The following is a 17,846-nucleotide window of genomic DNA, read 5'->3' on the forward strand; positions in this document are numbered from 1 at the left end:
CCGGGAGTGTGAATGAGACACACGGGTGGAAATTTGCCTTAAGTATCTGGACATGGACAAGGAACTTTTGATGAGAGAGTGGAATGGTCCATGATTAATGGATTGAAAAATGTTGACTTTGAATGTTCAGAAAATAATTGTCCTGGTTATCATTCCCAGTACTTACTAGAGTTGTGACCTTCTTCTCCCGGATGTAATTCTCAATGGCGTCATTGTTTGGAGCAAACACAGTGTAAGCGCTGGCTGCCTCGATCGCACTGGCCAGGTTATATTGCTGTGATGGTGAGAGACAAGAAGGTGTGAGAGATGTCCCTGCGCATGTACCCCGAGTGAACGGGCTGTGCAGAGAACGTGGTACTTACAATGATGTAGCCCCGGAAGATGGAATAGTTGGGCATCTGGTCCAGCCGGGTGAGCAGGTTTGGCAAGGAGACTGTTAGGCTTCTTTGGGGAACCAAAACCTGGGAAAGGAAGCCCCCGGAATCTGTTAGCATGTGTCCATAGGGCTTGCTACTTTCTGGTAGGTAGGGTCATGTCACACGACAAGATGCAATGATAAGGACCCCTGCTAGTCCACAAAGCACTTCTGCAAATTTAACGAAGGACACCTTTTCCTCTGACGGTTGGCAACACCCAATGAAGGTACACAGTCTGGGAGTGAAGTGGGCTGGAGGTGAGCCTCATGCCACCCTGAGGCCAAGTGCTGATATGCAGATAATGCCCTGCACACATGTTCATGGTGGCCTTGGCAAAGGTGCCCATGGTGTCCAAGGGCAGGTGGAGGAGGTCCTTAGGGAGCCAGTGCAACCCGGAGGCTAACCAGAGAACTTGAACAAGATGACAGGCATCCACGATTCTTTTGCGGTCACATCACTTCTTCCTCAGTCCAGTTACTTAACCCTGAGGAGTCTTACTTGTTGTCTCCCTTGTGAATTGAGGACAGTTGCATTTACTCTCTTGCGGTTGCAGTAAAAATCACAGGAGATAATGGGACATGATATATTGTACAAGGCCTGTTACCTACTGTGCTGTCAATCATTTCAGTTATTACCACGTACAAGGGTAGAGGCTGGTGCTGATGAGGGACACAGAGACACAGCTCCCCCATCCCCAGGACATGCCATCACTTGGGGGTCTGGGACTATACCGTGAGGAAGAACTATCAGTACAAGAGGGCACAGTGTACCAAATGAGTTCTATACCCCTAAATCCCATGGAATTATGGAGAGGGGAGAAAGGAGTAAAACCAACATTTATTGAGGGAAGGTCTGCTAGGCAGTAGGCATCGAGGGAGAGAAGGTGTTGTTTTGTTCTTCCTGGGGAAGAAAGATGAGGCTCAGAGAGGTTATGTCCCTTGCCCAAGTTCACATAGCTTGCTATCAGTGGGTCCCCAGATTCTGTATGCCATCCTTGATGATATGGGTGGCAGGATCAGAAAGGCTTCAGGGAGGAGCTGAGACATGATTGACCTCATGATAATATCGATCAGGACAGGAGATGGGTCCAGGGGCTGTTGTACTAATAAAGTATGGCCATCCAAAATGTAAATAACGAGAGGTAATTTCATGTTTTTTTTTTTTTTAAAGGTTTTTAGTAGGAAAGCCAGGATGGAGAAGAAAAATACCCTTGATAAGTAATGTTCATTTGCATCATAAGAAGTCATAAACTGAGCATAGTTCCCCTACAAGTGATCAGTTGCTCAAAAATGTTGTTTTTCTTAATGTATCTTGGTAATACAAGGGAATTGCAAAGTTTTTGCAAAATAATGCACCCAGGCATCTTACAAATAACTTCTTTCCTGCACAGAAATAGTTGACCTTTTCTGTAAATTAAAATCAAAAGTGAGTATAGAAGTGCCAAGTGAGGATAATTTTAGTTAAAGTGCTATTAGTTAATTGTCTTTTCCAATCTTCCACCCTTTGAAAGTTCCCAATATACCTTAAATTCTAACCTCAATTTTCAATGAAAATCCTAATATAGTAACAGAAAATTACAGGATAGCTTAAAACTGTTTCCCGCGATACTTTTTTGTTTTATTTTGTACCTTTGAATACTGTTGCATTGTGTCTTAGAAGAAAATGAAAATTTCAAAATACTTTATCTACCTTTTTCCATATTTTTCTAGGGCTTCCTTACCCTATCTTTTTAGGGTGAAATCATGGAGAAAGGGAAGAGGGAAAAATAATGCATAACCACTTGCCTATCCTCCAGTTCTTAATTAAGATATTCACATAAATAAAAAATATAACATACTTGGTCACACTTGATGTAGGGGCCATTGCCAAATATAGGCTGAATAAGTAAGAACAGAGTCTGACTGGATGAAAAGAACCTCTAAGCAGTTTGAACATTAATGTCATGGAGCACAACACAGGATACTTTTCCACTAGAGGAACGTACTTCCACCCCCACATCCCCTACCAAGCATCCTGTGCAGAAGTAATACGTGAAGTCAGAGGAGGTGCTGTCTGCATGGCAGGTGGCAAGCGTGTACCTTGTTGATGATGTGTATCACACCATTTGTGGCTATGTTGTCACCGTCAATGACAGATGCTCCTTCAATCGTGACAGTCTATAAATGCAAAGCACAGTGGGAAGGTGAGTCTCCATAGGGTAGGAAATTCAGGGATTGAAACTATTTCTGGGTTTTGTACTTCTCAAGCAGTAGTGACTTTTACATTTTTTACTATGGCCTGAAGTTAGAAATATCTTTAAATTGTGACACACCAGGCATCTCTCTCTCTCTCTCTCTTACACACACACACACACACACACACACACACACACACACTTAAAATGGAATGATACTTTCCTCTACTTTTGGGGAGGCCCCTAAATACCGATTCTGTTCTTTTCGACTTCATTCAAAGACTGCTGGTTGAGGCTCACCAAAGCGATCCTGTAGTCTGAAAAACCCTGTAGATGGTGTTGTGGGTTGCACTGTGTCCTCAGTATTCATATGTTGGGTTCCTAACCCCCAGTACTTCAGAATGGGACCTTATTTGGGAATAGGGTGTTTACAGAGGTAATCTCATTACATTGAGATCATTGCAGTCAGCCCTGCTCCAACATGGCTGGTGTTCTTCTAAGGAGAGGAAATTGGACACAGACCGTGGTCTGGGCAGAATGCTGTGTGAGCATGAAGAAGGCCATTGACAAGCCAAGGAGAGAGGCTGGAATGGCCCCTCCCAATAGCCCTCAGGAGCCAAACTTGTTCACCCCTCGATCTTGGACCTTTGGTCTTTAGAACCATGAGACAAAATGTTCTGCTGTTTGAACCACTCCCTTTGTGGTACGCTGTTATAACAGCCTTAGCAAACTCATATGGACAGCCCCTGACTTTCTTGATCCAAATGAACCCAGTTACTTTTCAAGAATATCTATTACCCAACCTACACACTCACCCAGCCACCAACCAGCCACAGCACAGCTGGGCTCTACTCTTTCTACTTTCCTTTCTTCCCCGACCCTTACCCTTTATTTGAAATCCCTCTTGGGAACCTAAGTGCAGAAGGGGACTTGTCTCACCCTGACAGCCACCAAGTCACTCAGTGAAGGCCCTGGAGAAAACACTCTTGGCTGCCTTGCACATCTCTTTTGGTTAAAGGGAGACATTTGTATCAGACCCAGGAACTCATTAAAATGTGTCTTTGGTGGTTAACTCCTCCAGGTCAATGGTCCCATTTATTTGTTTCTGAATGCAGAGAACCCAGGATAAACCTGCCCAGGGTAGGTGCTCAGCTCATGCTTGTTAGGAGAAACAATGATTTAAAACACCGATGGAGCACAACCCCATTGTCTGATACAGGTATGTAATGTACTAGAATTAGAACAATAATGTGCCAAGAATCCATGGAACTGTATGCGACTCTTCTCTGCTTTCAACAAAGAATGATCTGATGAGGCACATACATTTCAGCAATGCTAGCCCTAGACCCTTTTCACAGCACTCTATCATCTTCTCTGACATCATCTCTGTCACTGATGAGTAGGAAGGTAAAAATGTTTTAGAGCAGTTAATCCCAGAACAGTTTAGATGGTGGTTCATGGTCCACTGATGCAGCACTTCTCACTTCCCAGTAAAATCTTCATTTTCACCTTGTGCAATTCATAGCCAGAGTTGTGGCATAGACACTGGCATAGGCCTCAAGGCAGCCAAACTTCCTGACGCAAGGCTAACTCCAAGTCCGGACACACGGTGGTAAATTCCAGAGGCTGAGCTTCCATGGGGCGGTGGCTCTTCCTTGTGTGTTGCTCTGACATCAGCACTGAGCCCCTGGTGTTTCATAGGTACTCAATAAAGGTTGGTTGACCAACTCTAACCTGACATCAAATTTTTGTTACCTGTAGTCACTCAATGAGTTGGTTACTGTAACAGCTTTTAGTTTATCACGTATGAATAGCCACAGTTGTGAAATTGGGCAACCTTTACCCAGAATCATGGAAAGGTTTGCCTGGATCAGTCTGTGGCCTGTCAAGAAGAGCCTGTGGCCAAGCTGTAGGTGGAGGGTCACATTTTAGAGCATCACTACTACAGGGTAACGTGTGAGTGTGTGTGTGTGTGTGTGTGTCTGTGTGTGTATCAACATATGTTGGCAGTTGTTGAGGCTGGGTGATGCCCCCATGGATGTTCTATTCTTGGACTATTTTTGCTCATGTTTGGAGATTTTCATAACACAGACCTTCAAAGCAGGCAGCACAAACAGAGATGACACGTTTCCACTTAGCAGACAGGTTATAGAACTCTCTTACCTCATCTGCCTTCACCAGGTGAAGGAAGTTGCCAGGCAGAGACGTTGCCAGCATGTCTGAAGATGACAGAGCCTGCAGATCTGCCACTCTGTATGTGCCCAGCAGCATATGGTACCTAAAACAACAACAGTCCAGAAGAGCTATCGTGAAATATCAATGCATGAAGGAGTATCATTGAGTAGTTAAGAAAATAGGTTCTGGAGCCAGATGGCCAGATTCAAACTCTTCCCCTGATGTTATCAGCCATGGAGCCCTGGGTTAGTTATGGAATCACCCCATACCTCAGTTTATACATCTGTATAATAGGTGTAATTTTAATGCCTGTCTCCTAGGGTTGTTGAGAGATGAGCTGAATTATATGTGAGGTAGTTAGCACAGAGTTGGCTGTCCATAATGTTAACTGTTACCATCCTGGGGGAAGGAGGTGAGGAGTGTTCTAGAACATGCTGGTTTCTGTGGTTTTCAAGGACCATGTGGCTTCCCTCTACTGAACTTTGTTCGCATGGATGCCGGTAAGATATCATGAAGAATAAAATACATAATACCTACTTTATTAGGACTGGAATATTGCTCTTGGACAACCAAAAGGTTTTTTCATCTTGATCCATGTCCTCAATAGCTTGCTGGGAAGGCACGAGGACAGTGAGGTTTGAGGCAGCTGACAGCATGGGTTGTAGAGAAGCATTCTGAATCACAGGAGGGAAAGAAAGTTGGCCTGGCTCACGTTAGAGGACAGACAGAGTGGACTGAATGCTTGGCAGAGATGACGACTTCCCAGGGAAGTAATTTCAGGGACACTGGAAAGGTCCTAGGGGCCCCTGTCCCAAATCCATCCCACGCACTGGCTGGTGCCTCATATTCTCTGAGACACATTCTTTTTATTTAAATGTGTGAGCTTTGTCAAAAGGCAAACTTTCCTGGTCTCTAAACAAAGAGCCAGAGAATAGTCTTGATGATCCTGTGTGTGGGTGTGTGAGCCTTAAAAGCCCTTGGAATCCTGGGATCAAGTCCCGCATCGGGCTCCTTCCTCAGCAGGGAGCTTGCTTCTCTCTCTGCCTCTGCCTGCCACTCTGCCTGCTTGTTGCTCTCCCTCTCTCTCTCCGAGAAATAAATTTTAAAAAATCTTAAAAAAAAAAAAAAAAAAGAACCCTTGGATGCCCTAGGAATAAGGGTGGTAGGACAATAACAGGAAACATTTCAGCATAGGGGACAGACTGGAGGCCTGAAATCAGACCTAGAGCTAGTTCTGGGTTGAAGTGGTGCACTTATGTTTCACAACTGATCCCAAGAAAAACAAGCAAAAAGCCCTGGTTTGTAACATCCCCTGATTTCTGTGGTGTATATCCTCCCACCATGGCTGATTTCAGGGTACCAGTGTGAGAGCACTGAAGGCGAGTTTGGGGAAGATATGCTCTCATGCGTTGGGATGAGTTGGGTCCACCATGCCACTGGGCAAGCTTATGCATGTGGGCTTGGCCTATATGGAAGTCAGCATGTGCAGCCGGACCCTGAGTCCCTGTTCTTTCACGTGACGGGGGCAGAGAGGCTCCACACAGAAGCAATCAGGAGCTGTCCCAGATTGGTGCTGACCAGGCACCAAGATAATATCTTGGCATGTGACTTCTCAGAGGGGATATACCAGCGGTTGTGATGGCACTTTGGCCCACTCATGCAAAGATGACAGAGACGCCCACAACTGGGTATAGTGGGGATTGGATTCTTCATCATAGAACTTTCCAGGGGAGAGGAAGAAGCTCCTCAGAGCATATTGGGTGAAGAGCTAAACACCCATGGGCTATGCCAGGTTACAATTATAAACCCCAAATCCAACTCGGTGAATGGCAGTAATGAATTATGTTGACTTTTTATTTATTTAATTTTTATTTTTTTTGTATTTTCAGCATAACAGTATTCATTGTTTTTGCACCACACCCAGTGCTCCATGCAATCTGTGCCCTCTCTAATACCCACCACCTGGTTCCCCCAGCCTCCCACCCCCCGTACCTTCAAACCTCTCAGATTGTTTTTCAGAGTCCATAGTCTCTCATGGTTCACCTCCCCTTCCAATTTCCCCCAACTCCCTTCTCCTCTCTAACTCCCCATGTCCTCCATGCTATTTGTTATGCTTTAAAAAAAAAAAACCCTTGATGAATGAATTGATACGTGTATATTTGAATTGGCTGAAAAGCTGACTCCTCTAGCTTAACCCAGACCAGAACTTCTTAGTCTTGCTTGCATGTTAGAATCACCTGGGAAGATTTTAAAGATTTTATTTATTTATTTATTTGATTGAGAGAGAGAGAGAGAGAGAGATCACAAGTAGCCCTCCCCTGCAGGGAGCCTGATGTGGGGCTCGATCCCAGGACTCTGAGATCATGACCTGAGCTAAAGGCAGAGGCTTAACCCGCTGAACCACCCAGGCAACCCAACCTGGGGAGCTTTAAAAATGCCCTGATGACCAGGGTGCCCCTCTGATCAGTCAAGTCAGAGTGTCTGTGGCGGGAGCCGAGGCATGGCTATTTAAACAGGACATTCCATGTGATTCAAATAGTGGTCAGGGCCGAGGACCACTGCTCTACACAATTGCCTTCCCTTCTTCCTACCAGCTGAATTTTCAGTTTTCTGTTACACGCACTCCAAATTTCTAAAATCGTATACATTTCCGAAGTCCCAACGAAGGTACTCACGTTTATCCACTGGTTAAATACAGTTGCCGCGGAGAGGAATGACAATTCCTTATTCATGTCATGCAGGGGAGGAGGGGAGAGATCAGAGAGACACGAGAGAAGGAACAGTGAATGAGCATGATCACAGTGAACCGCTGAACAGCATGCACTTAGCCTTCCCGGGGAGGGGCTCAGCTCATTTTCTGCACCAGCAGGAATGGCGGCCCGCTAGTTGAATTTCTCTGTGCTGCACAGTTCTTTCATGCTTAGGAGCTCCGTTAGCCTCTCTACTCAAGATAAAGAAGTAATTCCAGAAACTTCAGATGGAACAACCAGCTGAAGTTCTTCCAAGTCAGAATTTAGTTTTTAAGGGCATGATGCCCCACCCTAGGGAGGGTCACAGAGCCCAATGACAGCCCCCTTTCCTAGCCAACATGGAGTAGTGGCTTGGAATGCAGAGCCAGACCACCTTGGTTTCCATTCTGGTCTGGCCATTGCCTAATGCCTTAGGCAAGTTACTTGGTCTCTCTGGGTTCAACGTTCTTGCCTGTAAGATGGGGATAATAAAAGCTCCAACTGATAGGTGGATATGAAATCTGGAGAAGTTAATGTTTTAAAGTGCTTAGAATGGAGGCTGGCATGCGGGACATGCCCAGTACATTTCAGCCACTCTTCTTTCTCAACTTTCCTCCGTGGACTATGTTCATGAACATATATATTGAACCGCGGCTGTAGGCACCAGATTGGAATGAAGGGAGGGCATACAAAAGGGAAAAGAAGACTTTTGCTCTCACACAACTTACACTTGTTTGGGGGAAGTTAAGACTTGAAAAGATTCCCACAGCGCCAGTACCTCAGTCATGTGTGCAGGAGTGCTAAAGAATGCATAGACCTTGAGTTCCAGAAGACTGGGTTCATTTCCTGAATCTGCCATCTACTACTACCTGTGTGATCTTGGGTAAGTCACTTAACCTCTCTGAGAACTCAAGTCTTACCTGAAAATGAATATGAGGATGTCTGGCTGCTGGGGTTATGAACATTCATGTAAGGGAAAGCATTTTAAAATTATTAAACACCATGAGAATGGCAATAGTTATCATATACAAATTGATACGGAGGCAATAAATCTCAGAGTTGTGTCAATTCCTTTTTGAAGTAGTTGAGGTTATCAGATGAATTAGTAAATACCTGTCACACAGTCAGCAAGAAAACTGGCAGGTACAAGAGCTGAGATGTGTGAGTAATCCCCAGAAGGGGCTGCTCCAAGGGAGAGGACGGTATAGATGGGACCTGAGCTGATGGCAGAAAGCCAGGAGGCTGGGTCCCTGGGACAGGGAGCCGAGCTGGCAATGGGAGCTGAGCTGTGAGGCTAAGCAGTTTGCAAAATGAGTGAGTAGCTTACTTCCTGTATGATCTTCTGGAGCACAGGACTGGTAGAATACTTAAAGGCATCCTAGCCAAGAGCTTTTTTTTTGTTTTTTAAAGAGTTTTGTCTTTATTATTCTGCACACGAGTTCATCTTGGATGACTTACCACGGCTGCATTTCCGTAGCACAGATGGCCGTCTCCTTCATAGCCCTCCTGGCAAACACAACTCCAGAGGCCAGAAGAAGTAAGCTGACAGGTTGCCTGATAATACAAAGATAAAAGAAACCATTTGGCATCCTAATAAATAGTTAGCTCCCAGTTACATCCCTTGAGCCCTCAGGCTCCATCAAAGGTGAGAATTGCAACTTTGGGGTTGAAAGATGCTAGGAGGGACCCACAGACGTGGCCCTGTTGCAAGGAAAGTCTCCTGTCTGTATGTTTGGTGTAGCTCCTGCTTAAACACAATTAAATTCTTTCTTTTCATCCCTCACAGATTTAGCATATAAAAGTATAGGACATACAGTTAATTTGAATTTCAGATAAACATGTAAGTTTTAGTACAGGCATGTCCCATGTAACATTTGGGGTCCCACTGATGCTGAAGAAAGATACATTGTCAATCTGAAATGTAAATTTACTGGGTGTCCCATACTTATTTTATCTGGAAACTCTATGTTGGTTCTTCTATGCTTTGGAATGAAGAGACAGTTGCAGTACCTTCTCACCATTAGAACATCAGGGCTTGATTGGTCTTAATTGAAGCAAAAGTGTTGGGTCTCCTTCAGATTTATGAAGTGCTCTCATGATTCTTGAGAAATGGATACTGTGGGGCATCTCCTCTATTTTTCTTTAAAAACTACCCTCCCCCACATAGCAGTGGGCTCTGGCAACCATGTTCCTAATATGTCACCACATTCCCTGGCCATAAATGACTGGCTCATATGTGGACCCCTGGATCCCTGAACCCCTGGATGGCCAGCTCCTTTCTCCTATGATTTGGAATTGGGACATAAATTGCCAATAAGTTAGTGGGCATCACTGGGGGTGGAGGGTGATGTTGATCTAAGAAAAGGGAGCTGTGTATCCCAAGATACAAAAAGGGAGCATTTAAAGTTGGGAGAGAGCGAGAGACAAAGAAAAAGCAGGTGCACAGAGAAAAGCAACATGAGCAATCACATAGTCTCAGAGGTTTGGAGGAAAAGGCTGCCATGATCTTAATGTCTTTGGGTCTTGATTCTGGATCCTTGGGAGGTCAACTTGTATTTCCTGTCCTTGGAGCTACCCTGGGAGGACTCCCTGCAAATTCCTTTTTTGCTTAAGTTGATTCATGTGGTTTCTGTTACTGGTAACCAGAAGAACTGTGACTAAGGGTTGTCTTCCTTGGTTCTGATGTTGGGTGCTTAATGATGTTCTTTTGAAAACATGAACATGATCAGCTCTAATATCTTTGCCCACTCTTCCATAATGTAGACACAAGGCACAAGCTACTGTTGGGTGGGCATTTTCACCAAAAATTTGTTAGGTTCTGACATTCAAAATGGGAGTCCAGTCATCCAGTCAATTAAGAATTGCCAGGCTAAGCAAATAAAAAATATCAAGTTAAATATGAATTTCAGAGAGGGTCTGGATAATTTTTAGTATAAATTTGCCCCATGTAATCTTTGGAACATACTCGTGCTGAAGGATTGTTATTTATTTGACATTCTGACTTAGCTGGGAAGTCTGTCTTTTATCTGGCAATCATATGTTTGTTCTTCCAAGCTTTGGACCGGAGTAACATTTGTAAGAACTACTCCCATTCTGCCTGGGGACTCTCTTGGGGAGGAGGAAAGATTTTGTTCATTAGAAGGTTCTAGATAAGAAATTAACTAGCCTTCTTTCTTTCTCAAGTAGCTTTTTTTTTTCTTTTTTTTTTTTTTTAAAGGATGAAGGAAATGAAGTAACTCACCAGCGGATGACATTGCCCAGTTTGTTCCCAGCACGAAGTGATTGCTTCACAATCAAACCCATTTCCTCGAAACCCTTGCTTGCACTCACACTCATTCTACAATTCCAAGAAAAAAAGAGATGATTGAACAGGAGGGCCTTTCATGCTTTGTTACGTGGCCTGCAAACGAGCCACGGAAGTCATAGCCTTTTGGCCCCCTGATTTGATGTATTTTGTTTGTTGTACTTCAGATTCCAGAGCTCTTGATCTGTGCATTCTGTGTTACATTTCATCTGAGAGTTCCCTGGTATTTCTTTTTGAATTCATTATCCCAGAAGTGCCATACATGAGACAAGACAACCCAGGAAGTGGTGGGAAGAAAGGAATAGGATTTCTATTTATGAATTTTTATCTTTAACAATGTATCATTCGTGATGTGTGTTTTATAAAGTAAAGATGTGTGTGTTTATTTGAAAAGATCTTATTTATTTATTTGAGAGCGGGAGAGAGAGAGAGGGAGTGTGAGCGCCTGTATACATCTTTATGCGGCAGGGCAAGACCCTGTAAACATGGGTGTTTAATACTCTCCACTTGGTATCGGGGTAGCACCTCCCTGTATCCCCCAACCCTAACATATTGAGCCAAACATAGTTTGTCTTTTTACATACGTATTCATGGTAATTAGGATTTCTGCCTATTTGCAATATTTAAAAGTTCTCAAGCCAACTGGTAACTACTGGCAGTTAACTACTGGTAACTCTAGGGCAATCCTAGAGACAGTGTATTTTACTTTGTTTATGGCACTATAAAAAACCTTTCTCTTCCTCCATCTCCCATATTAGGATGCCTTTATCCACAGAAAGAAAGAGCGGAGAGAGGGGGATAGATAGTATTATGGGTTGAAATGACTAGTTCCAATTCATATGTTGAAATCTTGACACCAGAACCTCAGAATGTAACCTTACTTGGAAATAGGATTATTATTATGTAATTAATTTAGACATGGTTACACTGGAATGGGGTGTGTCCCCAATTCAATATGAGCAGTGTCCTCATGAAAAGGGGGGATTGGGGCACAGACATGCACACAGGGAGAACTCCCTGTGATGATGAAGGCAGAAACCAGGATGATGCATGAAGTTGAGGAATGCCAGAGACTGCCTGAAAACCACCCAGAGCTTGGAGAGCAGCATGGAACAGATTCCTCCTCAAGCCCTTTGATGGATCCAAGCCTGCCCACACCTTGATCTTGGACCTCTAGCCTCCAGAACCATTAGACAATACATTTTTGTTGTTTTATGCCACCCAGTTAGTGACACTTTGTTACAGAAGCCTTAGCAAACTATTACAGAGACCAGGACATATTTTGTCTTTCTCAAACACAATCTGGCAATTTAGGTGAGGCAAAAAACGAATACACTTGTTTGCCAAATGCGTGATGAGACATAAGACCGTAAGTAAGCTCTTTCATGAATAGGACTTTTTCACGGCCACGGTCACAGTACAGTCGTCATCACCTCCCCAGTGCAGACTGGTTCCTGAGCAGCAGCTTTCTCTGCCTCAGTCTCTTTTTCAAGAGGTTAAGTGAAAGTGATCACAGACTGTAGAGTGCTACAGAATTATAAAGTGTGGTCAGGCACTTAAGCAGGGGCTCTGGAGTCAGACTGGATGTCAATCACACAGCATGATTTAGTAAATTACTTAGCTTCTCTGTGCCTGTTTTGTCTTCTGTAAGATGGGAATAATGCTATTCATCTATGTGGCAACAAAAGCAAAAATAAACACACAGGGCCACATCTAACTAAAAAGCTTCTGCACAGCAAAAGAACCCATCAACAAAATGAAAAGGGAACCTACTGAATGGGAGAGAATATTTGCAAATTATATATCTAAGAAATGGTTAATATCCAAAATATACAAAGAGCACAGGCAATGTAATAACAAAACAACAAACAACCCTTTTGAAAAGTGAGCAGAAGATTTGAATGGATATTTTTCCAAAGAAGACACACAGATGGCCAACAGATACATGAAGAGATACTCGACATCCCTTGACACCAGGGAAATGCAAATCGAAACCAGAATGAATTCTCACACCTCATAGGATGCCTATTATCAACAACACAAGAAGTAAGTGCTGGCAAAGAAGTGGAGAAGAGGAAACTCATGCATTGTTGGTGAGAACGTAAACTGGCGCAGCCACTGTGCAAAACAGCATGGTGATTCCTCAAAAAATTAAAAATAGAACTATCTCTAAAAATAGAACTACCATACCTTCAAGCAATTTCATTTCTGAATATTTATCTACATTTGAGAAGATATCTGCACTCCCATGCTCCCTGCAGCATTATTTACAATAGCCAAGATATGGAAGAAAAACCAAGTGTCCACGGATAGATGAATGGATAAAGAAGAGGTGATATGTGTATCATATCCACAACACACACACACACACACACACACACACACACACACACACACACACGAGATGGAATATTACTCAGCCATGAAAAAGAATAAGCTCTTGCCATTTGCGACAGCATAGATGGACCTGGAGGGCATTATGCTAAGTGCAATAAATCAGACAAAGGAAGACAAATACCATATGACCTCAATTATATAGGGAACCTTAAAAAAAACCAACCTAAACCCCCAACCCTGAAACCAAACACATAGATAAAGAGCACAGATTGGTGGTTGCCAGAGGCTGGGGTGAGGTGGGGATGGGCTAAATGAGTGGAGAATGTCAAAAGGTGAAAAAAAAAATAGTACCTATGTCACGGGTTAGTTATGACAACCCATTCTCACTACTACAAATGATTAAAAAGCTGTAGTAAGTTCTAGACAAAGTACTGCTATGTCCAGTTGGGAAGAGCCACCTGAAGAGTCCTGCTCCCCTTTGCTTTCTGCCTCGGCACACCTACCTGCCCGGGGCCAACGTACAAGCAGGTTGCATTGGCGTGGCAGCCGCCAGCACCTGGCAGCAGGCAGTGGTTGATCTCCGAGCAGTCTCTGCCATCCCCAGTCCATCCCTGCTGGCACACGCATGTGTGGGTCCCCAGGCCGGTTCTGATGCACTCTGCCTGTGGGGCGGAAAGCAGCAAATCTCTGAAACCTCAGTCCAGCCACATGACTCCAAAAGCAAAAAAAGAAGGTACCTCCTAGGAATGCGTGTTTGCATGGAGTGCGATAGAAATGATGAAAATGCACTTTTGCACCGAGATCCACCGAACATAGGAGACAATTTAGAGAACAGTGTTGCTTGTTGTGGGCCAGCTAATGGCCAGCCCCAGGCACATAGCTGTCATTTATGGAGCTGGGGGACCGTTCTTAGTGTTTCACTGGTATAACCCGTGATCTTGAGGAAGGTCCCATTACTCTCTGCTTTACAGATAAGGAAGCTAGGCTGAGAGGAGTTAAGTAACTTCCCTAAGGTCACACAGCACAAAACTTCAGCAACCCTGTCTCCAGAATGCTGAGGTTCAAGCTCCTAACCCCTGTAGCAACTCCAGGCCTCTCAGCCCGAGTGCCCTAGGAGGCTGAAGGACAGTGGGAGAGGAAGGAGGTGCCGGGTTCATTGTGGAGAGGGTGGGACCAGCGCCAGGGGGATCTGGTGGGGCGGGGCAAGGCATTCCCATCTGATTTCACCTCTAAGCCACACTAGCTCCTGAAGGGGTTTCAGCATGGGAGAAACATGACCCAATCTGCTTCACGTCACTCTGGCTATGGATGGGCAATGAACGCACAGGTGGGCCAGTGAAGCAGTGGGGAGACCAGGTGGCAAACTGTGCACAGGGAATGGAGGTGACGAGGTCCCGGGGGTAGGAGGGATATTCAAAAGCCACTGTGGGTTTGGGCGATGTGCCTGGGCTTTCCCCAATAACAGAACTTAGGGGAAGTCACTTAGTGTCCCCAAGCCTGAGTTTCTCTATCAGTACAATGAGGATAAGAACATTATTGGCTTGGGGTGGGGAAATAAGAAATGAGATCATAGACATTCACGTTGCTTGTCAGCTGTAACATTGAATCACTGGATTAATAACCTCCAATATCTGATTCTCAGGCTGTGTTTTTAAGAGCCCAAAGACCCCAACTCCTGTGATCCTGGGACATCCTCTGCACACGTGGATTGAGGAAGTGGAAGCTCACAGAAGGCACTAGCTTCGTCTTTAAAACTCAAGGTTCTGGCAAATGTGCTTCGTGCAATGAAAAGCCTTCAGACATCACTTTTTTTCAAGGCCTTCCCTCAGGTTTTCCTAAGAAACCAGGTAGCCTGGAAATAAAGGGGAACACTCACATTTCGGCTGCAGCCCCCCCTCGTGATTTCTGCACAAGGGTCCATTTCTGAACAGAGGCTTCCATCCCCTTTGTATCCTGGTTTGCAAACACAGCTGCAATGAAGAGCACGTGCACAAAATCAGCCCCAAAAATGTAAGCAGCCACCAACCAGGAAAAGGCCAGACAGCCAGGGGGTGAACGGTTCCTGGCCAGACATCTGACACATTGCCCTTGTGGGCAGAGCCAGTGTAAAGGTGGTCATAGGCACTGGGGGTGGGCTGCTCTGCAGTCAGACAGGCCTGAGAGGGAATCCAGGCCCCACCTCTTAGCATCGTGTGACCCTGGCTGAGTCCATTAACCTCTGGGAGACTTTGTTTCCTCGTCTGGAAAAGGAGTCTAAAACCTCCTTTACAAAGCTGTGAAGATTAAGGGAGTGAGGTAAAGCATGGGGAGCATTTAGCAGGACGCCTGTATGCACTTGCCCCTTGCGAGGCCCTATATCTGGCAGCATCCCTGCTTTGATGGGAAAGGAGTCTGCCTCTAGTTATTATCTGTGGTTCTGCAGAGAACAACTACCATCTCTTCGACGAGACAGGTTTTTTGTTTTTTGTTTTTTTTTTTTTTTTTTTTTTTTTTTTTTTTTTTTTTTTTACTGATTTGAGAGATAGCACAGAGGGGAGGGGGGAGGGGTAGAGGGAGCGTGAGAGAGAGAATCTCAAGGAGACTCCCTACTGAGTGTGGAGCCTGATGTGGGGCTCGATCTCATGACCCTGAGATCGTGACCTGAGCTGAAACCAAGAGTCAGACACTTAACCAACTGAGCTACCCAGGTGCCCCTCTTCTATGAGACAGTTTATAAAATATTGAAAAATAATGGTTAGATTTGTAGGGAAAAAAAAGCTATATGATGACTATAGATATGTTGGCATTCAATTCATAAATGATACATGAAAAATGAAAAAAAATTGGTCAGGTGAGACACCCCCTTCTCTGGTCCCTCAGACTTCCTTTATTTGGAGTACCACCCTCTCAAAGTGCCTGATTCCATGAGCTCACATAATTGACTGTCTCCTCACCCTTTGAGACGCTTGTCTCAAAATATCCCGCCATGATACTTTAACTATCAACTGGGCCGTTCATTCATCCGTCTGGCCCACCAATAGTTATTAAGACTCTTGTAAGAGGTGCTGTGTCCCCTGTGGTTCCACCAGAGCCCACATCCTTTGCCTCACATTCAGCCACAGGTGCTTTACCAGAACTTAAATAGAATTATTTCTCATGTATCAAGGCTCCATGAGGAACAAAATGCTTTATCTTGTCCCCAGATGAAAAGATAGATCAATCTGTTCCAACAGTGTTCGATTTATCTAAGAGTATGTAGTATATACAGGCCCGTGTCAATAGCCCTTTGTGAGTGGTTTCAGAGGTTTTAAGGACAGTTTGGATAATGTGTGATTTTTGCCTTATGCATGGATGCAGCTCCTCACTCCCGAGGCAGGTGCATTTCTGTTGTGCTACCATGGAAGAGAAGGGACAGTCTTTGGGCCCAAGCTGCCTACCCTAGTAGGCTGTACCCTAGTGTCTAGTGGGGGAGACAGGTCATAAACAGAGAAGTAAGTAACTATGCAAATTACAAATTAAAAAAAGTGCTGTAAAAATGAGGTCAAGATTATCAGACATTCTCTGTGTTTCCCAGGATGTTTTTGAGGTGGTTATTGCCTTAGAACCAGAGATGGTCCCAGAGAGGAAAATTTCCTCTGACATTCCATCTCCCCCATCTTCAAGCCCAGGGCGTACATTAGACACTATTAGGGAAACAAATGGTGATCTAATGACCAAGACCTGATTTCCTGTAAGATGCCTTGAATGGGGGAGTTATTATTAATGGCTCTAGGAAGTAAAGGTTTTTTTTAAAGGGTTGGACAGTTGTGGACACATTTTCATTTCTTCACATGAATAATGCTAATAATCATAGTTTCCATGACTAAACACCTATGATGTGCTGGCTCTGGTACTGGGTGATTTTTTTTTTTAAGGTTTATTTATTTATTTGAGAGAGGTGGAGAGCTTGAATGAGGGGACAAGGAGAGGGAGATGGAATCTTAGGCAGACTCCCTGCTGAGGCTCCATCCCAAGACCCTGAGGTCATGACCTGAACCAAAATCAAGAGTTGGCCACTTAACCACCTGAGCCACCCAGCTGCCCCTGTTGCTGGGTGCTTTTACATCCAGTTTTTATAACCTCCACAACCGCCCTGCTACATAGGCAACATCATCCTTATTGTCCTGATGAAGAGAAGTGAAGCTCAGAGAGGTTAAGTAACTTGCCCAACGTCACACAGTTGGTATGTTTCAGAGCACGGAGTGCTGCAGTTTGAACCCAGCTCAGTCTGAAGTTTTCTCCACAAAGGCCACACTGGCAGCTGGAGGAAACAGGCCTTTGTTTGCAAAGAGTTGAGATAGGGGCTGGGCCTATGTACAGGTGGCACAGGGGCTGTGGGCTCTTAAGGGTGGTACCCTACAGGTTTACCTTGCTATCCCATTGCTGTATTCACAGGTGGCATGGATGTGACAGAATTGTATGTAGGGCCCGCAGGTGGAGGTCTGCTTGTGGCAGAACCTCCCAGCAGAGCCTTCTCTGCACGTGCCATCCAGGCAGGCCCCATCACTGTCGATCCTGTTGTTGCATGTTCCAGAAATGCATAGACATTCTGGAAGAGAAGGAAGAGGGATATTTGGGGGTCAGGAGACAAGCACAGCAATGGGGCACATGTTCATGGAGGAGAAAAGACCACCTCCCCTCACCCCCTTCTTGTGCCCATCAGAGCAGAACCTGGGACTGAGCTGGGGGAGGCT

General features: G+C 44.7%; 1 protein-coding gene across 1 annotated transcript in view; it reads right to left on the reverse strand.

The window, feature by feature from the left end:
• The window catches only part of STAB2 (stabilin 2), a 163,749-nt gene that overhangs the window by 66,586 nt on the left and 79,317 nt on the right, over positions 1-17,846 (reverse strand). Inside the window, exons 23-33 of the mRNA XM_004742997.3 lie at positions 17,521-17,701; positions 15,011-15,104; positions 13,638-13,796; positions 10,735-10,830; positions 8,952-9,047; positions 7,440-7,487; positions 5,302-5,438; positions 4,753-4,867; positions 2,495-2,572; positions 363-461; positions 167-274 (exon numbers count right to left, since the gene is read on the reverse strand). Of these exons, the coding sequence (XP_004743054.1) occupies positions 167-274; positions 363-461; positions 2,495-2,572; positions 4,753-4,867; positions 5,302-5,438; positions 7,440-7,487; positions 8,952-9,047; positions 10,735-10,830; positions 13,638-13,796; positions 15,011-15,104; positions 17,521-17,701 (1,211 nt within the window). The remainder of the gene's footprint in view (positions 1-166; positions 275-362; positions 462-2,494; positions 2,573-4,752; positions 4,868-5,301; positions 5,439-7,439; positions 7,488-8,951; positions 9,048-10,734; positions 10,831-13,637; positions 13,797-15,010; positions 15,105-17,520; positions 17,702-17,846) is intronic.

The sequence above is a fragment of the Mustela putorius genome, unplaced genomic scaffold (assembly GCF_011764305.1).
Source record: "Mustela putorius furo isolate JIRA1106 unplaced genomic scaffold, ASM1176430v1.1 tig00000788_pilon_pilon_pilon, whole genome shotgun sequence".
Classification (NCBI taxonomy): Eukaryota; Metazoa; Chordata; class Mammalia; order Carnivora; family Mustelidae; genus Mustela; species Mustela putorius.